The 23,737-nt window shown below is 43.4% G+C and overlaps 2 protein-coding genes across 2 annotated transcripts; both read left to right on the top strand.

The window, feature by feature from the left end:
- Positions 1–449: 449 nt before the first annotated feature.
- On the top strand, positions 450–2,155 carry LOC103640870 (uncharacterized). Its single transcript, XM_020545285.1, has 4 exons — positions 450–616; positions 814–1,234; positions 1,305–1,387; positions 2,149–2,155. Exons 1-4 carry the CDS (start codon positions 450–452, stop codon positions 2,153–2,155), a joined length of 678 nt encoding a protein of 225 aa, XP_020400874.1.
- A 4,887-nt stretch (positions 2,156–7,042) lies between these two features.
- On the top strand, positions 7,043–8,395 carry LOC103640868 (CBL-interacting protein kinase 14). Its single transcript, XM_008664323.2, has one exon. It carries the CDS (start codon positions 7,043–7,045, stop codon positions 8,393–8,395), a length of 1,353 nt encoding a protein of 450 aa, XP_008662545.2.
- Positions 8,396–23,737: the final 15,342 nt, after the last annotated feature.

Here is a 23,737-nt window from a genome sequence, read left to right as displayed (position 1 = left end):
AGACCTAATGCCCTTTGTTTTAGATGGATTGTGCTTGTTTGGAGGCTCACCCTGTAAGTGGTACATTAATCCTGATGTTCCTGAAGCAAGTGCCCTCATGGCTAGGTAGTATTCTGCTATGCCTGGTGCACGTATCAGACTGATGTTTGTCTTCGCTCTGTTCTAACCTGAGCTTGACTCATTGTATGTATAAACCAGTGCGAGAAAAGCGCATAGTCCCATTAAGTGGAACGAGGTTCTATCTTCGAATCAACATATGCCTCATGTTCCTGAGGAACAGAAAATCACTTATATCAGAGATCTGCACCCATTTGAGAATAAGGTATGTTCCATGTTTCGTTCACTTAGTCACTGTTGCCTTACCAACTGCCATGGTCTTCTGTTATTGTTTTCCTGCAGTCATGCCACAGTTGGTTGGATTTGGGAATATAGCATGAGCGTATATTTACATGTTCGTGCAGGATAGGGAATTCTTGGTGACAGTCACTGTAAAAAAGATTGGTGATAGGTGGCGGTACAATGCATGCAAGAAATGCACCCGCACAACTGTGGCTCATGGGGATTCCTACAAGTGCAGCGATCAAGTTTGCGCTACCATTGGCATGCCCAACCAAAGGTTAGGTGGCATATCTTCACTTCAATTCCCTCCATTCTACCTTTGCCTCCCAACAGCTCTCGCTGTTTTGACTCCCACTCACATCTAATATGCAGCGGCAACTTTTCTATGCATCACCCTGAGTGAACGTTTCCATTTCCTATACACACGGCCTAACCATTTTCACTGTGTTGACTCGGTATCGCCATGTGTTTTAGGTACAAACTGCTTCTCACTGCAGGGGATGAGACGGGTGACACAGACTTCATCCTCTTTGGCCGGATGGCGCAACGCATCATCAAGAAGCCATGTGATATGCTCATTGCCAACAATCTGATCGGCTTTATTCCTGATCCAATCACAGATCTGCTCGAGAAGACGTATATATGGAATGTGAGTTTCTCTGACCACACAATCAATACTGGAAATATTTGTTTCCAGGTCAACACAGTCGTGGCAGAGATAGGTACTACAAAGGACTCCATCCAGGCATCTTCATCGGGGCCAAAAAAGTCACAACTTGTGCTATTGCAAGGCGCACCCAGTGGCATTGAAGACACTCCTAGCAAAGCCTCTAACTTGGTCATGCCTTTGACCCCGCTCACACCACAAAGTTCCGCAACCAGTGTGCAAGATAAGGTGTGCATCCCATAGACTTTGAGATTTATGTAGCAAACAGTACGAGCTGTGACTGACCCCTTATATGCAGACTATTGGTATTGGCAGCAGCGCTGTGGTTCCAGGTGCTACTCCCGCTATAACAAAGGAACTGACAACCACGCCTAGGAAGAGGTAAGTTCTGCGTTGTCGCGCTCCAACACAGCTTTATTACAGGCCTTCATGGTTCGTACAAACAAAAAAATCTAACTGATAATGATTAGTGTGCATATACTCAATTTTAAAGAAAAATGCAAATAGGAAACATTTTGTTGCATCACCGACACAGTCCTCAAGATCATGCCTCTCATGGGGTAGAGGTATCTGTTAGCTTCAGTTAAGTTTAGTCTCCATCAGATTTACATAGTGTTCACTGTCGACACAGTTTTCATAGTTTTGACAGTCCATCGGATTTACACAGCTTTCGAGGTTCTCATGCACACCAAGGTTCACATACATTTCACATAGACCTAAGTCTGTCACACAGTTTACCAAGGTTCAAACAGACATATTCATAGATAGGTAAACAGATCTGAGTTCTGCCATATTTCCCAGGCCAGAATGGCCAGATTGGGCACAGTTATAATGGCTAACTTGTTCCAGAGAATTGTCAAAGAAGTCGGAACAACATAGATGGCCCTTCTGATTACAGGCGTAGCATCTTATTTGCTGCATAATCAAAAATACAATTAGTAAGGTGTAAGCTCTTCTACATAATCCATGGCTTTGTGACTCTAACCTTGCAGCTAGGGCACTATTGCACTACACAAATAATTAAAGTGCTACATAGAGGGCACATATCTTATCCTGTAATTAATACATGTTGCAGCTAGGGCACTATTGCACTACATCAATTTCTTTTTGTCAAAATTTGCTCTTATCTGAAACATGTGCAGATTTTAGCGAGATATGTTCTTTTTTTTGGAAAAACATTTTTTTTGCCCCATATGCATGTGCCTTTGATTTAATATGTGAACTGAGTACCCAGAGCTAGCACATGCTTCTATAATTGGGCCATGTAATGTGACATACTGAGAACAGGTATAAACTGGTGATGCACCTTCTAAGTATAACTTGGATAACCTTATTACCTCTTCCTCTTACTCCAAATGCTGGTTCGGTGTTATCCATGTTCTCAGCATTAACCTCTGAAAGTTCTGAAAAGACAAGGATGAATGCACATCGCACTTCCTACTGCACTTCTTTTGAACCTATCATGCAATGTCCTTCTGCTTGGGTGTGAGCTTCAAAAACACACTGAAATCTCCAAAATATGCACATGTCTCAATGTCGCTGTCAGTTCTGTTGCTGCTGTTTCTAAAACAAAGCCTCATCTGTCAGATTAGTACTTTGGATAGAATACAAAATTGAACATTAGCTTTTGAAATTGTTGCTAACCAAGCTTTTCGTTCTAGGACAAGGTCTTCGCCTGCAAAGACAGTTACAAAGAGGTTGTTCACCGACGTAGATGGAGGAACCACTAGCTCCAAGGATGCCACGGATAGCGGTGCTGCCCCTAGGTACCTTTTCCCTTGTACCTCTAGGTTGTCCATGAACGCCTAGGCAAGAAAATATTTTTGTTTCGATTCCTGTCCTAGACTGATATGTCCTAGACTATCTAATTGTAACTATGTCCCCTTTTTAGCCCTACCAAAGATGCTTAGTCACAGAGGGGCACGAGTCTTTTGGGCTCACAGTTGCAGTTGTTCGCTCTTTTGGATGATCGTTGTCTACTGCTTTTGTATCCAAGCTGCTATGTACAGCTGCTTTCGGAAGGATATATGATCGTTGTCTACCGTACATGTATAGTCTATGGAGCTGCAAACTGTTAGAGTTATGTATTATTGTGCTGATCACCGTTTAGCAACTGCATGTACGCTGTCTTTTAGAGACAGTTGTGGAACCTGCGTCCGCGCCATATGTATTATATTGTCGTATTGTATCCTACAATATGTTTGTGTTTCTACAACGTGTTTGTGTTCCTAGACTGTGTTTATATATGATGTATTACATACTGTGTCTTTGATCGCCGTAACATACTGTGTTTGTGTTGAATTCTAGCAGTATTTTACTACGACTGCTTTTTTTGGGTATGTGTGGTTTATATAACTTTCAAGATCTGAAATTGATGCTTCTCTTCCATGATTTAAATTGATTCTGATGATGTCATTTTTACATCCATTGAGAAATTTTGATATTTCCATGCTAATACTTGTACAGACATCTCATCCTGATGACTGCCCCTAAATCACTTTGTTATTGTGTCATGGCACATATTTCAGTACTTCATTGATGCGGGGATATTGGAATAAGACATGTGCACAAGGAAGATAGGGCGCCCATAAGGGCGCCACCTGTTCTAGTTAGATCAAAAGTTGGTTGTAAAGTGCTTATCAATTCAAGTCCACAAAATATAAAATGTAATACCTTATGGTCATAATAATTAGAAGACATTCATTTACCCAAGCAACGTGTGCTTCTCATCTTATCTGCGCATCACCACCTCTTTCACAAGGGTTCTCCCAAGGTAAGCACCATGCTATCCTAATGTGATCTCTAATAGCTTGTGTCAGGGTAATACAATGTAATCACCTTATCTTGGTAGATCTTATACTAAGCATTGTTGTTGACGAGATCTGCTTGTTATCTTGTCTAGTTTCAATCTATATCTATCATTAAGCTTCATGTTAATACAATGATTTTACACCGCTAAATGCATATTTCTTGATCAGTTGCTACACTCCATGACATACAAGTTGCAACAAGTGCATACGGTAACTTGAGAGATCGATACACATCTAGCACCCTGCTTTACATGATTAGCCACATTGTTTACTCTGGGTGGACTTCTTTGGAGGTTTTGATCCATGTTCACGTGCATGATCATCGACTTACAACAACAAATGTTCCTAAGGTCACCGACATGAAATATGTTGTAGATTAGATCTAGGACATTCCTCTAGATGATTCACCATTTATCTGGCCCTAGATTTGATTAACAACATGGGTAATAATGGTGGATTTTTGGCCCATTTATGTGCTTTTGGCCATGCACATAATCTGCTTTGCTCTAGAGTAAACAATCAACTAAAACATGCTTTAGGCAAATTTATTTCCCTCGTCGATCGCTTTTAATGCAGGATTACTTTTAGTTATATGGTCATTATTGTCTCAAAAAAAGATGTCAATCAACTCAATGGAGCCGACCATTGCAACCAACGTAAGTTGATCCATGCGATCTAGCTAGAATTTAATGTTTAATCTGTTGTTGTGCATTCGAAGAGCGATTCATTGATATCAACACACCCTCTCTGGTTGCAGGTCAAGCTAGGTGGCACACCTAGATCCCCTACATCCAGAGTTGCAATCAGGAGGGACAAATATAGTAGCAGCATTGATCGACAAATATAGTAGCAATTCAGAGTTTCTAAGTGTGTTGGCTTAGCTCGGCTTAGCAGCTTTGGTCGAACACATGAAAGTTCGACTATTTTCTCTTTTATTGTCTAGACCCACATTTGGCTAGTACACCTCCCTCTAGCCATGGTCCATAACATCATGGAAACAGATGGAAGACCGCTTCCATGCCCACTTCTACTCTGACACTGGCGAGATGACCATCTCAGATCTCGTCGCGCTCTGGTAGTAGGGGGTGAATTGGCGAGCTAGTACATTCGTAGGCTCCAAGATGTTTGGAACAAGTGCTACTCCTTCCATCTACTCCTTCCATCTACCAGGGATTGCTAGCACAGGTGCAGCAAAGCCATGTCGAGCGCATCGGGCAATGAGACTTCTGCGGGCAGACGGGCGTGAACGGCGGGGTTGGTCGGAGATGTGCTGCTCGGGAAAACGAGAGCACGGGGATCTGGTAATCTGTTGTCGGCTCTGTTTCCTCTGATTTGGGGGAGAAAAGGGATGGGTTCCACATGTCAGGCCGCAGGTCCCACATGGCAGGCAGCGTTAACGGACGGAACTCGTCTGTAGGGACATTCCTGAGTGCAGAACGATGGTGGGAGGGGAAAACTGAGGAGTGAATTGAGGTGGGGGTAGAACTGAGTAAAGTGTGCAGACTAGTGGCTGAAACGTAAAAATCCCTTTAAAAAAGGCATCACAATGTATAGTTTTAAACAAAAACAACAACAATTAACTAATACCCATTTAGCAGATACATGCAATTTGGGTGTGGTTAGAGATAAGATCACCGAACAGCCATGGCAAGATAGATCGTCGTGTCGGGCACACGTGGACATGTAGTCATACAGGTGAGAGGCAGTGCCAGTTATCAGCATGCAGATCAGCGAGAGAGAGAGAGAGGATATATAAGGTAGTTGCGCTGTTAATCCTGCTCCTACGCCTAGCTACCATGGGGGCGAATATTCCAAGCAGACCTAGACGAGCGATGCGGCATAGCATCCTGCAGCGCACCGGGTCATTATCATCAAAGGCTTATAAAAGGCCCTAGCACTGACCCTGAGGTGAACCAATATCTTCTCGTTGTCGCCGCATCCCAGTATCCCACGGCCGACCGGCCACCCACACCCACCTCTCAGCTCCGCCAAGCCAAGCTCGATCAGCGAAACTCAGACGATCAGACGATGCCCCACCGAACAAGTGCAGCGCCCGGCCCCCCCAGAACGAAGCTTCGGCATTCTCGTCGTGCCGTCGAAAGGTAACAACAACCAACCAATCCATCCTCTCTCTTTCTAATCAATCTGCTTGCACGTACGTCGGCCGCCACCACGCGTTACCACATCTCTTTACGGATCCCACGCTGTAGTGTAAGGACGTGGTACGACGGCGATCATACCAACAACCTACCCGCCTTGTTCGGCGGCAATCGTACCAACAACCTACCTACTAGCGCCTTCCTGCTATTAGTTGTGGTGCATAGGTTCAGTCAGGATTAGAAGAAGAAAAAAAAGAGGAGGCGATGGCGGCGATGTCGGCTTTTCCTTGGTCTGTAATGCACCCTCTGTGGTGCCTTCGATTGCTTCTTCTTGATGCCAGATGGTAATTTCAGTTGGAGGGGAGAGCCTGGGATAGACTCCTATAGCCTCGTGTATGATTCCTGGCGACGTTAGTCAGGTTTCTGAAATGTGAAGCTTCGCTTCGGTTATGGCTCGTTCGTCTTCCTCTTGGATTTTTAATTTCTTAACATCCTGCCATTGTTGTGCTGTGTCTTGGATCCTTATTATGTCAGGAGAGTAATTCTGGGGTTCCAAATAGCCGCTACATCCTGCCTTTTACCTTCTTTCAGCCTTCTGTATATATTCACTGTTGATGATGTCATTCTGTCGGCTGTTGATGAATGATGATGTCAGTTCTTATTCCATTACCTGCCACTTTGTATCGGACTGTTGTTACACATACCACACAGTCACCATTTTTAGTTTTCTTTGGCGAAACCCTTACCTGGCTGGTTTTGTTGGCGTCCTGTCCTTTACAGTAGCCAACAGAAAAATTGTTAGCCTTTTCATGTGGTCCTCCAGCCGCAGAGTCTAATGTTGCTTCTTTTCCTTTGTGCGGTGCAGATCACAAGTCCATAACAAGAAAGACAACAAAACTATGCTGAAAGATGTGCTTGCATAGAAAAGACTTCTGCTGCAACACCACCAAGGGCCTGGTGGTTCTTGCGCAAGGTCTGCAGGCCTGCTCGTCCCTTGACTTGATCGACGATCACCTTGCCTGCATCTACTCCACGCCCTTCAAACTCCGACGCCACCGACCCATAAGGCGCAGTCCACCTGATTGACAACAGAAAGCTAGCCCTGTGTGCGTGATCACACAGTTTTCATGGAGAAAAAAGATATGAAGACTAGAGGGAAGACTTTGATGGAGCGGTACGAGATGGAGAAGCTGCTAGGGAAAGGCACGTTTGGGAAGGTGCACTATGCAAGGGACCTCGAGTCCAGCCAGGGTGTTGCTATCAAGATCATGGACAAGGACAGAGTGCTCAAGGTCAGGCTCTCGGAGCAGGTAAAGCGTGAGATCACGACAATGCGGCTGGTGGAACACAAAAACATCGTTTGTCTTCATGAGGTCATGGCGACGTGGAACAAGATCTACATCATCATGGAGTATGCTAAAGGGGGTGAGCTCTGGGACAAGGTTAAGAGGAGCGGCAGGCTCACGGAGGCTGACGCACACAGATACTTCCAGCAACTCATTAGCGCACTGGATCACTGCCACAGCCGAGGCGTGTACCACCGGGACTTGAAGCCTGAGAACCTACTATTGGATGAGAATGGGGACCTCAAGGTGTCTGACTTTGGACTGAGTGCATTTTCAGAGTCGAGGAGGACAGATGGGCTGCTCCATACTGTCTGTGGGACATCGATGTATATAGCTCCGGAGGTGATCAGGAAGACAGGCTACGATGGTGCAAAATCAGACATCTGGTCTTGTGGTGTCGTCCTGTTTATTCTTGCTGCTGGCTACCTCCCTTTCCAGGGCCCAAACTTGATGGAGATTTATCGGAAGATACATGATAGTGATTTCAAGTGCCCCAATTGGTTTTCACACAAACTCAAGAGGCTGCTATACAAGATCCTAAACCCCAACCCCAGCATGAGACCTTCAATTCAGGAGATAAAAGAGTCTACCTGGTTCCGAAAAGGTCCTAGGGAGATCAGTGCAGTGAACAAGAAAGTTCTTAGCGAGAATGCCACCACCACAAATGCTGCCCGAGTGCTTCCTTCTAGGCGCAAGGAGATTGCTCACGAAGATATGAAGTCCTTGGTTGCCACAAACCTCAATGCCTTTGAAATCATCGCGTTATCAGCAGGGTTGGACCTGTCTGGTCTGTTTATCAAGGAGTGCAGGAAGGAGACAAGGTTCACTTCAGATAAGCCTGTGTTGGCCATCATTGCAAAGCTTGAAGACGCCGCAAAAGCACTGAATCTTAGGATAAGGAAGACGGACAACAACACTGTCAGCATTCAAGGGAGGAAAGAGGGGCGCAATGGTGTCCTTCAGTTTGACACGCAGATCTTTGAGATCACACCATCCTGCCATCTCGTTCAGATGAAACAAACCAGTGGCGATCTACTTGAGTACGAGAAACTGTTGGAAGAAGGCATCCGACCACGGTTAAAGGACGTTGTCTGGGCCTGGCATGGAGATGATCTGCAGCAGAAGCAGGAGTAGCTTCAGATGTCTCCCATAGATTATGTTCTACATTCCATTCCTTATTTTTAGCAGCAACATTCCCTTTTTGTATTGGTGGTGATATGAACCATTAGTCTGTGTTTTGTTGAGCAATAATTGTTGAGGAGCTGAGTTGTTGTGTCACAACCTGAAGATTGTTACAGTTTTGTAATGGCTATCAATATCATTAATGAAAAATGTTGTCGATCCTTAAAAAGGGTCGAGCTTTCCAGGAGATCCATTAGTAGTTTGATGTGTAGCAGATGCAACCACATTATCCTCTTGCAACATTATGCAGTGCTGCATGGTTCACACAAATCTTCAGTGCAAAGAGGAGAGGCTGACTGAAACTGAAACCATGGCTGAGTAGGGAGCATCTTACTGCACCAAGACATTCAGAAGTTAGACCAGGTGAAGGGTACATGACCCAGCTTGAAGGGCTTTCATGCTCTCTTTTTTTATTACTAATGTCTTTGAATGGGGGTGTCGGTTTTCACTCAAATCATGTAGAACCAAACAGAAATCGTGGGGTTGCCGCAGATTGCACCACTAGTCATCGTCATTTCGACAATGGAGGATGCGACCAGTAAGCAGCAACAGTAGGCTCAGAATTGAAGGCCAAGGCAGCCAGAACATGGCGTTTTACAGCTCTAAGGAGATTAATTGATAATGTCTAGTCGACATTTCGCAATACTGATGCTAAAGGTTGTTTGTGCAGCTGGTGCCATTCAGGCCTCAAACAAGTCTGTGGAGACTCACATTGTAGTTTTGCTTGCAGCCACAGTTCCGCGTGTGTGGACCAACGCTGTTCTTCCTCGTTCTCAACACCTAGCACCCAAAAATAGTATTATGGATTTCTAGTAGGATAATACGAAGATTTGAATCATGATATTCTTTTATGCAAATTATATCACCTTTTAAGTCACATCTTCTTAAATAAATATAGCTAAATACTAAAAGATTTAATAATATTATATAAAATAGGTTATTCTTTGTTTAAAAAATGTTTAGAAATGTTATCTGAAATAAATATTAATAAATTTGTGCAACACAAATTATTTCATAAAAGCATATATATGGTGAGACATTTTACATAAACCATACTTTATTGAATTATATGTTTTGTGGCATGAACAAAGGAATTTGTATAAATAAATATATAATTTATATCTGCATTGTCATGCTGAGATTTTTGTTTGATGCATCTATGTAACACCTAAATTGTAAGAGATCATATAAAAGGAGAAAAGTGTTTTCCTTTATTTATTTGTGTGTATTGCACCTATTTGGCATCATGTGAACACCATATTTAAACACAAATAATTAATAAAAATATATGCCACTAAATTAAGCATCATGATGGAATTTTTATTGTGAGTGCATTTTGTGACAACATAAAAATAACATAAAAAGAAATAGGTTAAAAATCCAAAGTGGAATTTAAATTCTAAAGGAAAATTCAAGAATTGAGAAAAGAGAGAAGAAGAGAAATTACTAGGTGAATAAAAATAAGTATAAATATATATATTATTCTCATACATATGGGAGTTTGAATATTTGACTCAGAGGTTAAGTCCACAAAAGGATTCAAATTCAAACTAGAAATCCAAACGAAAAGAAAATAAATCAAAAAGAAAAGAAAGGAAGAGAAAAAGAAAAAGAAAAACAAAACTCCACTTGGTGCCATGGGCCATATCTTCCTCATACTGGCCCATTCACTATTTTCCCGCGGAACTATTCCACCACCGACCCACGTTCCTCATGGCGTCGCTAGCTAGTGGGACCGCTCCGCCAGGTCATCCCACCTCCACGCCCGGTCTCCTGTCGCGCGGGCCCTCCCTGCAGCCACCGCTGTCCTCGCGATTGGACCAGACACTGCCGGTGGGCCCCTTCCATCAGAGCCGTCTCCCTCGTGCGGGCCGTAACAGAATGGAGCGCGCAGACGGCGGAAGATCCCCATTCCATCGGAGCTGGCGCATGCAACGGGACTACCTCGGGCTCGCCTCTGACCCTATAAAACTTGCCCCCTCTCAACTCTCTTGCATCGCATAGAACCGATTGACCGTGTGTACCATCGCCGAACCGAGAGGGAGATGAGGGAGCGTAGAGAGAAGCAGGAGATGCCGCCATCGACGTATCTCGGCCAAACCATCGATCTACGCCAAGCGTTTGGTCTATGGTGTTTGTCGGGAGTCAAGGGTGGTGCTCGGGTGATCCATGGCGCGAGTGAGACCATCGTGTGCCCTGAATTCCTCGGCGGAGTTCGGTTGGGCCGCCGACGTCAAGGAGTGCCACGGCAAGCACCCTCCACAACACCGACACGGGTGAGAATCATGTCCTAGAATCCGCCTAGCTCTCCATTTCACGTTGCGTGGGTTAGTCGTGTGTTGGGAGTCATGGTTTGTCGTGCGGGACATCGCCAACGATGACTCCGCCGTAGGGGGGGCAGCGCCGCCGCGGTTTGGTCCCTGGGTAGGAGAAGGGTTCGGGGCCGTCGATTTGAAATGGGTGGCCCAGATTAGTTCTAGCGTATCACTTGGGGCGTTTGGATTGGTACCGTTGGATTGGCATCCTACGGCTCGATGCAGATCGCGCCCCATTAAGTCATAGCCATTAGATCGGTATCGTGCGGCTTTGATTACATCCGGGAAATACCCTTTTGTGCAGCTGGCCGCTACCGTCTGATCGGGATCGGACCATCCATATCGCATACCCGTTCGGATTATAGAAAATCTAATCCTAGCCGTAGATGTAGGATCGTGCGGCTCTGGTCGAAACATACCCCTTCGACCAGGGAGTTTTGTTAAAGAGACCCTGTAAGATTTGTTAACCAACCCGCGGTCCATGGGCAATGTGCTCTGTGCCTCTAGTTTCTTGCACCGAGAACCCTATCTTTTCCAGGATTTGAGGCCTAGTCCAGAGATGTTTAAAAACAGCGAAATAATATTAGAAATTCATTTTTAATACAAAAACAAATCTAGAAACTTGTAAAATTCATAGAAATTCCATTTTTGGTCCAAATTGAACCATTCCTATTTCTAAAATTTTGTAATAATATTCACTACCATTTAGTGTCTCTGTTTTGACATGAAAGCAGTAAGAAAATTAATTTATCATTTAATCTTATTTCAAGCACTTTAAATCTTAAGAAATTCATAACTTGAAATCTATAACTCCAAATTTAGTGATTCCAGTTTCTATGATTTCATTTTAATGTGTAGATTTTTACTATATATTTTATTTACATGTTTGATGTGATGTTAATTTATGATATACTATGTATGTATTGTGTTGATGCGAGTAGACGAGCAAGCCACTGTGGAATCTGAAGTTCAACAAGTAGAAGTAGTTGAGCAGGAGCTCATTGAAGGCAAGTTGTGCCCTTGATCACTTACTTTTTCCCAGCCATGTTCTTATTAATTATAATGATCTGCATAGGATAATTTTGATGGGACCCAATATGTTACCCTAGTTTTGGCTATCTTTATACCTTGTTTACCACTGAAATATTTTTGGGTAGTACCTGCTATTGCTTTATGTGGATTTGGGTATGAAGATACTTTATTCATAATTACTCTTTTATTCTCTTTTATTATTATTGTTCATGTTAAGATCATTATGTTAATGGGAACATGGAGCGACCACCTGGGAAAACAGTGCTACCACAAGGGTATAATGGGACGCCCTTGGCTGATTAACTAGGAAAGCTAGTGGATGACTTCCTTACCCGAAAGGGGCAAGGGCAGTAGGGGAGTGGTCAGTGTAGGGAGGTCCTTGGGTTGATTTTGCTGCGATGGCGGTCAGGCAAGAACCCTGCATTGGAGCTTCCTATAAACTGTAGCGGGATTTTTGAAGTTAGTGGAACTTTGTAAAGGCCTCGTAATGTTACCCTGCCTCGCCTCCTCGGTAGAGGTGTATGGGATTGGCCATCTCTTGGTAGATGGGTAACATGACTTGTGGGTAAAGATGCGCAACCTCTGCAGAGTGTAAAACTGGTATACTAGTCGTGCTCACGGTCATGAGCGGCTCGGACCCTCACATGATTAATTTATGGAACTTAAATTTAATTAGACATTTGCATCGCATTTGGGATTATTTTACTATTACTTTTATTTATTAAGGTTTGGTATTTACTTACACTTAGTAATTGCTAATAAAATTTTGACCAACTTATAAAAGCAATGCTCAGCCTCAGCCTTTATTTCATTGATCAGCCTTACACTTCATGAACTCCCACCTTTGTGAGTTCATGTCACATTATTCCCCATGACTTGTTGAGCTATGAACGTGTGTGAGCTCACCCTTGCTGTCTCACACCCCCCAACAGGTCAAGAACAGGTACCACTGGAGGAGGCGCATGGTGGATGTGCGCTGTGTTCGTGATAGGTCTAGGTCGTCGTCTCCCAGTCGACTTTCTGGCGCCATGGATGGATTTTAGATCCTGTTATATTTATCTTCTATTTTGTAAGACTTCCGCTATGTAATAAATACTCTGATTACTGTGACATTTATCTCTATACACTCTGTTATTATATATGTTGTCTTCTTTGGCGCATGTATGAGATACACCCGGCTTTGTCCCTTAAAGCCCGATTGTGACAGAAGTGGTATCAAAGCAAAAGTTGACTGTAGGACGAAACCTAGATAGCAATGGACAAAACCCTTACCTACTTACCTTATTCTGATTCATTCTATACTTACCTTACTCTAATTCTCTTTATACTTATCTTGATACTGTCTCACCTTCTACTGTTCTACTCTGATTACTCTTATCTTTTCTACTCCAATACATGATGGATTTCACACCTTGGAATCCTACATTATAACCTTTTTAAGAGATAGGAGACCTAAAAAAAGAAATTAAAAATTATTTTCACTATTAAAAATGTTGGTTGATTGTTCTCATTGATCAATCCCTGATTTGTTTCTTTGATTGATTGAAATAGTATAGACGGGCATCTTAGCATGTACCACCATAAGGTAATGAATTAGCTTTAGTAGGCAACACACTTAGCTAATAAATCCCCCAAAGTAACATAATTTGTAATCACATGCCTTGTCTACAATCCTTTCTTTCTTACCCTGTGTTTCTAACCCAGATAGGCGACCCCTATAGTGTTAGAAGAGAGCACTATAGACGTGATCCTTGGTATGTCATAGTTAAGAAAGACAAAGGCAGTATATACACTGTGCTAAGGGAACCATAGAACTCACCAGTTCCAAAGGACAAAGATTTGAAGTTGAAGTTGCAGTAACTACCACCATCAGACTAGCGACATTCTTAGTAGATGAGAAGTTTGTGGGTGACAACATCCGTGCAGTTAGGGATTTTCCGGATGTCTTTCCAGAGGAGTTATTAGGGATGCCACCAGATAGGGAAGATGAGTTTGTCATTGATCTCTTACCTGAGACTGTTCCTATTTCTAAATGGCCATATAGGATGTCTGTAGAAGAGTTAAAAGAACTCAAGAAGCAATTATAGGAATTACAAGAGGTTGGGTACATTTGTTTGAGTTCCTCACCTTGGGGAGCACCAGTGTTATTTGTACAGAAGAAGGATGGATCGCAACGGATGTGTGTGGACTATAGATCACTTAAGGATGTTATCGTGAAGAACAAGTACCCGTTACCCTGCATTGAGGATTTATTTGATCGGATGAGAGATGTCAGGGTATTCTCGAAGATTGATCTCCGATCGGGTTATCGCCAAATGAAGATTAGGCCATCGGATATTCCCAAGACGAATTTCTCGACCCGATATGGTTTATATGAGTTCACCGTTATGTTATTTGGACTAACTAATACACCAGCCTATTTTATGGATCAGAAGAATAAGGTGTTCATGATCTGGACAGATTCGTCGTGGTTTTCATCGACGTATTTTTTATTTATCCCAAGAGTGATAGTGATCATGAGGAACATCTAAGGTTGGTGCTACAGAAGCTTCGAGATAATCAACTCTATGCTAACTTCAGCAAGTGTGAGTTTTGGATTGACAAGGTGCCATTCCTTGGTCATATTATTTCTAATGGAGGAATAGCAGTGGATCCTGCTAAAGTGAAGGAGATAATGGAGTGGAGAGTGCCCACTACAGTTACGGAGATTCGGAGTTTCTTGGGACTCGCAGGATATTATCGGAGATTTATTGAAGGGTTCTCTAAAATTGCTAAGCCTATGACATCGCTTTTGGAGAAAGGAAGAGAATTCAAGTGGGATGAGAAGTGCCAAGAAAGCTTTGATCAATTGAAGGAGAGACTAATGTCACCACCAGTATTGATTATGCCAGATCTGCAGAAGGGATTTGACATTTATTGTGATGCATGTGGCCAAGGACTTGGATGTGTGCTTATGCAAGAAGGTCATGTGATCGCCTATGCATCTCGTCAGTTGCGGAAACATGAATTGAACTACCCCACTCATGACTTGGAACTGGCTGCCGTTGTGCATGCACTTAAGATTTGGAGACACTACGTTATGGGAACTAAGTGCCAAGTATACACGGATCATAAGAGCTTGAAGTACATATTCACTCAGAAGGATCTCAACCTTAGGCAACGCCGTTGGTTGGAGCTTATTAAGGATTATGATTAGGAGATTCACTATCACCCGGGCAAGGCAAATTTGGTTGCAGATGCCTTGAGTCGAAAGGAGCGTGTTCATTCAGCTGTTGTTGCCCAGCTACCCGATGAGATTGTTGAGGATTTCAGGAGACTTAACCTGGGATAGTTGCTCACACTGAAGGAGTTACTATTGATGTGGAACCTACCTTGGAGCAAGAAATCCGCAGAAGGACAGATTGGTGATGCTAAGATACAAGAGATTAGGGACCTGATTACTGAAGGTCGAGGTCCGGAATTTACGGAAGATGAGCAAGACACCGTATGGTTCAAGGACAAGCTATGTGTCCCTGAGATTGAAAGCCTTCGTGAGACTATTTTAAAGGATGCCCATGACTCAGATTATTCTATTCATCCTGGTAGTACCAAGATGTATCAGGATTTGAAGCGGAAGTATTGATGGTAGGGATTAAAGAGAGATGTGGCTGCACATGTGGCTATGTGCGATGTGTGTCAAAGAGTTAAGGCTAAACACGAGAGACCAGCTGGACTACTGCACCCACTTAAGATACCCGAGTGGAAGTGGGAAGAGATTGGTATGGATTTTATTACTGGATTGCCTCGTACCTAGAAAGGATATGATGCTATATGGGTGATTATGGATAGATTGACCAAAGTGGCTCATTTCATTCCGGTCAAGACTACTTATAAGGGATCTCAATTGGTAGAGTGATATATGGCTTGGATTGTGTCTCTACATGGTGTACCAAAGAAGATCGTTTAGGATAGAGGATCACAGTTTACCTTCAGATTTTGGAAAAGTTTTCATGAGAATATGGATACAAAGTTGAATTTTAGTACAGCCTACCACCCTCAGACTGATGGACAGACTAAAAGGACTAATCAAGTATTGGAGGACATGTTGAGAGCTTGTGCCCTTCAGCATGGTAGTAGTTGGGACAAGAGACTACCTTATACTGAGTTCTCATATAACCATAGTTACCAGGCTAGTCTGAATATGTCACCATTCGAGACCCTATATGGCAAGAAATGCAGGACTCCTCTATTTTGGACCAGACTAGAGGAAGATAGTTCTTTAGACCTGAACTTATGCAAGAGGCAGGAGAACAAGTCCGTATAATTCGAGAGAATTTGAAGGTAGCTCAGACCAGGCAAAAGAGCTACGCTGATAATAGAAGAGGACTACTGGAGTTTGAGGAAGGTGATCATGTGTATCTTGAGGTGTGACCACTTCGTGGATTGAGGAGATTCAAAGTCAAGGGAAAATTGTCCCCTCGCTTTATTGGACCACTCTGAGTTTTTAGGCGAGTTGGAGAGATGGCCTATCAACTCAAGCTACCTGATAATCTATCTTATGTGCATTCCATATGTCTCAACTTAAGAAGTGTCTCCGTGTCCCTGAGAAACAGTTACCAATGGAAGAGCTCAGTGTTCGGAGCGATTTGACTTATACGGAGTGCCCTATCAAGAATCTTGACACTTTGACTAGAGTTACAAGAAATAAGGTGATAAAGATGTGCAAAGTGCAATGGAGTTACCATGGAGAAGATGAAGCTACGTGGGAGAGAGAGAAAGAGCTTCGCATAGATTTTCCTCATCTTTTCCCTCGTTCCTCTTGAATCTCGAGGACGAGATTATTTTTAAGGGGGTAGAATTTGTAACACCTAAATTGTAAGAGATCATATAAAAGGAGAAAAGTGTTTTCCTTTATTTATTTGTGTGTATTGCACCTATTTGGCATCATGTGAACACCATATTTAAACACAAATAATTAATAAAAATATATGCCACTAAATTAAGCATCATGCTGGAATTTTTATTGTGAGTGCATTTTGTGACAACATAAAAATAACATAAAAAGAAATAGGTTAAAAATCCAAAGTGGAATTTAAATTCTAAAGGAAAATTCAAGAATTGAGAAAAGAGAGAAGAAGAGAAATTACTAGGTGAATAAAAATAAGTATAAATATATATATTATTCTCATACATATGGGAGTTTGAATATTTGACTCAGAGGTTAAGTCCACAAAAGGATTCAAATTCAAACTAGAAATCCAAACGAAAAGAAAATAAATCAAAAAGAAAAGAAAGGAAGAGAAAAAGAAAAAGAAAAACAAAACTCCACTTGGTGCCATGGGCCATATCTTCCTCATACTGGCCCATTCACTATTTTCCCGCGGAACTATTCCACCACCGACCCACGTTCCTCATGGCGTCGCTAGCTAGTGGGACCGCTCCGCCAGGTCGTCCCACCTCCACGCCCGGTCTCCTGTCGCGCGGGCCCTCCCTGCAGCCATCGCTGTCCTCGCGACTGGACCAGACACTGCCGGTGGGCCCCTTCCATCAGAGCCGTCTCCCTCGTGCGGGCCGTAACAGAATGGAGCGCGCAGACGGTGGAAGATCCCCATTCCATCAGAGCTGGCGCATGCAACGGGACTACCTCGGGCTCGCCTCTGACCCTATAAAACTTGCCCCCTCTCAGCTCTCTTGCATCGCATAGAACCGATTGACCGTGTGTACCATCGCCGAACCGAGAGGGAGATGAGGGAGCGTAGAGAGAAGCAGGAGATGCCGCCATCGACGTATCTCAGCCAAACCATCGATCTACGCCAAGCGTTTGGTCAATGGTGTTTGTCGGGGGTCAAGGGTGGTGCTCGGGTGATCCATGGCGCGAGTGAGACCATCGTGTGCCCTGAATTCCTCGACGGAGTTCGGTTGGGCCGCCGACGTCAAGGAGTGCCACGGCAAGCACCCTCCACAACACCGACACGGGTGAGAATCATGTCCTAGAATCCGCCTAGCTCTCCATTTCACGTTGCGTGGGTTAGTCGTGTGTTGGGAGTCATGGTTTGCCGTGCGGGACATCGCCAGCGATGACTCCGCCGTAGGGGGGGCAGCGCCGCCGCGGTTTGGTCCCTGGGTAGGAGAAGGGTTCGGGGCCGTCGATTTGAAATGGGTGGCCCAGATTAGTTCTAGCGTATCACTTGGGGTGTTTGGATTGGTACCGTTGGATTGGCATCCTACAGCTCGATGCAGATCGCGCCCCATTAAGTCATAGCCATTAGATCGGTATCGTGCGGCTTTGATTACATCCGGGAAATACCCTTTCGTGCAGCTGGCCGCTACCGTCTGATCGGGATCAGACCGTCCATATCGCATACCCGTTCGGATTATAGAAAATCTAATCCTAGCCGTAGATGTAGGATCGTGCGGCTCTGGTCGAAACATACCCCTTCGGCCAGGGATTTTTGTTAAAGAGACCCTGTAAGATTTGTTAACCAACCCGCGGTCCATGGGCACTGTGCTCTGTGCCTCTAGTTTCTTGCACCGAGAACCCTGTCTTTTCCAGGATTTGAGGCCCAGTCCAGAGATGTTTAAAAACAGAGAAATAATATTAGAAATTCATTTTTAATACAAAAACAAATCTAGAAACTTATAAAATTCATAGAAATTCCATTTTTGGTCCAAATTGAACCATTCCTGTTTCTAAAATTTTGTAATAATATTCACTACCATTTAGTGTCTCTGTTTTGACATGAAAGCAGTAAGAAAATTAATTTATCATTTAATCTTATTTCAAGCACTTTAAATCTTAAGAAATTCATAACTTGAAATCTATAACTCCAAATTTAGTGATTCCAGTTTCTATGATTTCATTTTAATGTGTAGATTTTTACTATATATTTTATTTACATGTTTGATGTGATGTTAATTTATGATATACTATGTATGTATTGTGTTGATGCGAGTAGACGAGCAAGCCACTATGGAATCTGAAGTTCAACAAGTAGAAGTAGCTGAGCATGAGCTCATTAAAGGCAAGTTGTGCCCTTGATCACTTACTTTTTCCCAGCCATGTTCTTATTAATTATAATGATCTGCATAGGATAATTTTGATGGGACCCAATAGGTTACCCTAGTTTTGGCTATCTTTATACCTTGTTTACCACTGAAATATTTTTGGGTAGTACCTGCTATTGCTTTATGTGGATTTGGGTATGAAGATACTTTATTCATAATTACTCTTTTATTCTCTTTTATTATTACTGTTCATGTTAAGATCATTATGTTAATGGGAACATGGAGCGACCACCCGAGAAAACAGTGCTACCACAAGGGTATAATGGGACGCCCTTGGCTGATTAACTAGGAAAGCTAGTGAATGACTTCCTTACCCGAAAGGGGCAAGGGCAATAGGGGAGTGGTCAGTGTAGGGAGGTCCTTGGGTTGATTTTGCTGCGATGGCGGTCAGGCAAGAACTCTGTATTGGAGCTTCCTATAAACTGTAGCGGGATTTTTGAAGCTAGTGGAACTTTGTAAAGGCCTCGTAGTGTTACCCTGCCTCGCCTCCTCGGTAGAGGTGTATGGGATTGGCTATCTCTTGGCAGATGGGTAACATGACTTGTGGGTAAAGATGCGCAACCTCTGCAGAGTGTAAAACTGGTATACTAGCCGTGCTCACGGTCATGAGCGGCTCAGACCCTCACATGATTAATTTATGGAACTTAAATTTAATTGGACATTTGCATCGCATTTGGGATTATTTTACTATTACTTTTATTTATTAAGGTTTGGTATTTACTTACACTTAGTAATTGCTAATAAAATTTTGACCAACTTATAAAAGCAATGCTCAGCCTCAGCCTTTATTTCATTGATCAGCCTTACACTTCATGAACTCCCACCTTTGTGAGTTCATGCCATATTATTCCCCACGACTTGTTGAGCTATGAACGTGTGTGAGCTCACCCTTGCTGTCTCACACCCCCCCACATGTCAAGAACAGGTACCACTGGAGGAGGCGCAAGGTGGATGTGCGCTGTGTTCGTGATAGGTCTAGGTCGTCGTCTCCCAGTCGACTTTCTGGCGCCATGGATGGATTTTAGATCCTGTTATATTTATCTTCTATTTTGTAAGACTTCCGCTATGTAATAAATACTCTGATTACTGTGACATTTATCTCTATACACTCTGTTATTATATATGTTGTCTTCTTTGGCGCATGTATGAGATGCACCCGGCTTTGTCCCTTAAAGCCCGGGTGTGACAATCTAATACATGTTTGAAATTCAGAATCAAACTTAGGGTTGAAATGAGAAATGAAAATATAAAATAGAAATAGAAAAAAATAGAAGGAGCAGACCTGCGCCTGGGCCGAAACCATCATTGTCGGCCCAACTACCCTACATACCCCTGCCTCCACCGGCCCAATTCTTGCATTCCACTGCGCTGTCAGGTGGGGCCCTAAAATCGGCGCCTTCACCCAGTTCCTGCGCGCTTGGGGGCTGGACTCCTTCCCTGCTGGTGTGTGGGCCCGGGTGCGTAGAACTGCTCACCGTAACAGGCGCGGCGAGCTCCCGTCCGACGACTTCTTCCTACCGGTTCTCCATGATCCGCGCAGACCTCGGGAGCGGATTGATTAGGCTCGTCCTCGGGGGGCATATGAAGGCCTGCTCCTTCCCTCCTCCCTGTGCACCCCCAAGTCCCGGCTGTGAGATCGAGCACCTCCCATGAACTCCGAGCTTGGGGAAACCTGAAAGGGAGACCGAACAGGGAGCGATCGAGAGAAGATAGAGAATGGAGCACCTCCCATGAACTCGCACAACGCCTGGGAGTTCCGTGGCTGCGTGCGGTCGACATTGGAGGGAGTTCCGTGGCGCACCATCCCGTCTGCTTGGTCGTGGGATCGGTCAGGGAGACGGATGGTAATGCTCCTGCGCGCCAGTGGCTGTCTCCTCCTCGCGATAGTGGTGCGTGTGGCCGCGCCAGCCCTGGTGGTCGCGTTGGAGTTTGTTTTCAACCACTGTGGAGTTGCGGGATGCCATGGACGATGGTCTGCGAATCGCGGCGTACAAGAACTGGTAAGAACACCACTGTTTCCGCCCGCTACCTCTGCTTGCACTCCGGTGGATAGGATTTGGGTGCCGAGTGACCTCAAGACCCGTACGATAGATCCCACCGCGGGCGAAGATCCTGTGGCATCGTGCTTTGGCGTGAGGTGGAAGATGCACAGCAGCCGTCTGATGTCAAAGCTGTGGTCAGGATTTGGCTACGGTGACCTCCCTGGGATATTTTGATCTGGGCGGATCTGGTGCGTCAGTTCGTTGATGAGCGCTCTGGATTAGATCGCGCGATCATAAAATCCGTGCCGTATATCCTAAATCGCACGGCAGCCGTTGCGTACCGGTTCGCTGTTTGCGCGATTTAATCTGAGCCGTGCGTGCTTGATCCAACGGCCCATACTTGTCGATACCCCTTCGCCCTGACAGTCTTTTAAACGAGCCCTCTATTTTGTTAGTATTAACCCACCGTCCACGTCAGGGGCTCTGTGTCTTAGGAAAAGTTATGTAGAGGCCCATGTGTTTTCTGTAAATGGTGCGCTCAATCCAGAGAACAGAAAATCAAAAGAATTCATTTAGAAAATACATTTTTGTGTGAAAATAATTATCGAAACTTAAGTAATTCCTAGAAAATGCATTTTAACTCCAAATTGATCCATTCTAGTTCCTATAATTTTGTAATATTATTGTTCATCATATAGTGCCACTGTTTTGACATGAAAATTGTATTAACATTTATCTCTTGGTTAATCTTGTATTGAATACATAAACCCCTTGAAAATTCATAACTCCTCTGTTTTAACTTCGATTTGATCCGTTCAAGTTGTGTTAGTCTCGTATAAATATTTATTATGCAATAACAACATTTCTTATACCATATCTTATTATTTTATGACTAGATCTTTACTTAACTTATGTTGGTTAGTCTTGTTAATGTGCTCATCGTTATCTACTAAAATATGATATATAGTCAATTTATAATTTGGATTAAAGTTGAATTAATTACTAATTTAGGTTATCTTTTCTCTGGAATTATAAAATAAAACCTAGTTTTATTCATTTAATCACATCATAACTTGATGACCACAACTCCGATTTTAGTGGTTCTCGATTCCACGATCTCGTAGCAACGCGTAGATTATTATTATTCAGTTTGTATTTATGTTTGGTGTGATGTTAATTCTGTCTATACCATGTTTGTTTGTATTGCTACGACTAGCAGTGAGGTCACGAGGATCAGAAGAATCACCCTGGCAACTAGAATCTCAAGTGCTAGGCAAGTTGTGCCCTTGATCACTTTTGTTTACCCAATAATGTTCTTTATTATCATTATTCAATGCATAGGTTTAACTTTGTTAGGACCCAATAGGTCACCCTAGACTGTTTATCTTTTTACCTTGTTTACCCCTGATTCATTGGGTAGTTATGCTATTGCTTTACATGGTTTTGGGTTAATATTTCATTATATCCATGTTCCAATTATTCTGTTATTCTATTTATGTTCATGTTAAGATCATTAATGTAATTGCAACATGGAGCTTAACTTGAGAAACATGTGCCACCACAAGGGTGGAATGGGACGCCCTTGGCTAACTAATTAGGAAAGCTAGTGGAAGACTTCCTTACTCGAAAGGGGCAAGGGCAGTAGGGGAGTTGCATGCAAGGAGGTTCTCGGGTTGATTTTACTGCGATGGCGGTCAGACGAGGGATTTTTGAAAGTGCTCTTCCCATAAACTATAGCGGGTTTTCGGAAGCTAGTGGAACTTTGTAAAGGCCTCATAGTGGATCACTAGTCATTCACCTCGGTAGTGTCTAAGGGCCTTGCAAACCCTGCGCGACATGGGATACACGACTTGTGGGTATAGGGTACAACCTCTGCAGAGTGTAAAACTGGTATACTAGCCGAGCTCACGGTCATGAGCAGCTCAGGAGTCTCGCATGATTAATTTATGGAACTTAAATTCAATTTGTCATATGCATTGCATGGGATTATTTATTAATTTTGTTCTATTATTTATTATGGTTGGTATTTACTTACAATTAGTAACAACTAATAAAAATTTGACCAACTTATTAAAAGCAATGCTCAGCTTTAACCTCTATTGTTGATCAACCTTACACATCACATGAACTCCCACCTTTGGTGAGTTCATGCCACATTATTCCCCACAACTTGTTGAGCGATGAACATGTGTGAGCTCACTCTTGCTGTCTCACACCCCCACAGGAGAAGAACACAGGTGGTTCAAGTGGAGCCACACAACGAGGAGTTCGATTCGATCTAGGTGGCGTCTCCTAGTTGACTTTCTCACGCCAAGGATGGATTTTAGTTCGATCTATATTTATTTTGTAAGACTTCCTCTATGTAATAAGTACTCTGATTATATTGTGACATTTATCTCTATACACTCTGTTATTATATATGTTGTCTTCTTTGGCGCATGTATGAGATGAACCCGGCTTTGTCCCTTAAAACTGGGTGTGACAGTATTCCTATGTGTTTTGGCCACTAGATGACTGATGTTGGGCTGTGCAACAAGGGTATTGCCTTGGATGACTAATGCAACACATTCCATAAACAAGAGATCGCAGGAGTTTTGGCCACTGCCTTGGCCGCCGGCGAGCTCTCACTAATGAACTGAAACTTCACAACGATAGAGTGGAACACACACAGACTGAACGTTCATCCGTCAGGTTGTGCTGCAAAAACTGGCCATCATTCTCAGACTCTGTATTACTTAAGAAAACCAAAATGAATACCTAGCAGTTTTGATCGCCCGTCTAAATCGTTCGTCATCCCACACGTCGAGTCATTCGAACCTTCCTACCGGCTACAAACTTGCTCACAATGCGAGCTTGCACATCTCAGACCTTACAACGACGTGCATGGCCAAAACTGAAGGTTGTAGCCATGCTCTGACTGA

The sequence above is a fragment of the Zea mays genome, chromosome 10, assembly GCF_902167145.1.
Source record: "Zea mays cultivar B73 chromosome 10, Zm-B73-REFERENCE-NAM-5.0, whole genome shotgun sequence".
In the NCBI taxonomy this organism is placed as follows: Eukaryota; Viridiplantae; Streptophyta; class Magnoliopsida; order Poales; family Poaceae; genus Zea; species Zea mays.
The sequence above is the reverse complement of the archived record's forward strand: the minus strand, read 5'-3'. Positions and strand labels throughout refer to the sequence as shown.

Coding starts and splice junctions, on each gene's coding strand:
- LOC103640870 (XM_020545285.1), top strand. CDS start 450: ATGTTCGTGCAGGATAGGGAATTCTTGGTGACAGTCACTGTAAAAAAG. Junction 617..813: donor ATTGGCATGCCCAACCAAAG/GTTAGGTGGCAT, acceptor CATGTGTTTTAG/GTACAAACTGCTTCTCACTG. Junction 1,235..1,304: donor CAACCAGTGTGCAAGATAAG/GTGTGCATCCCA, acceptor CCTTATATGCAG/ACTATTGGTATTGGCAGCAG.
- LOC103640868 (XM_008664323.2), top strand. CDS start 7,043: ATGGAGAAAAAAGATATGAAGACTAGAGGGAAGACTTTGATGGAGCGG.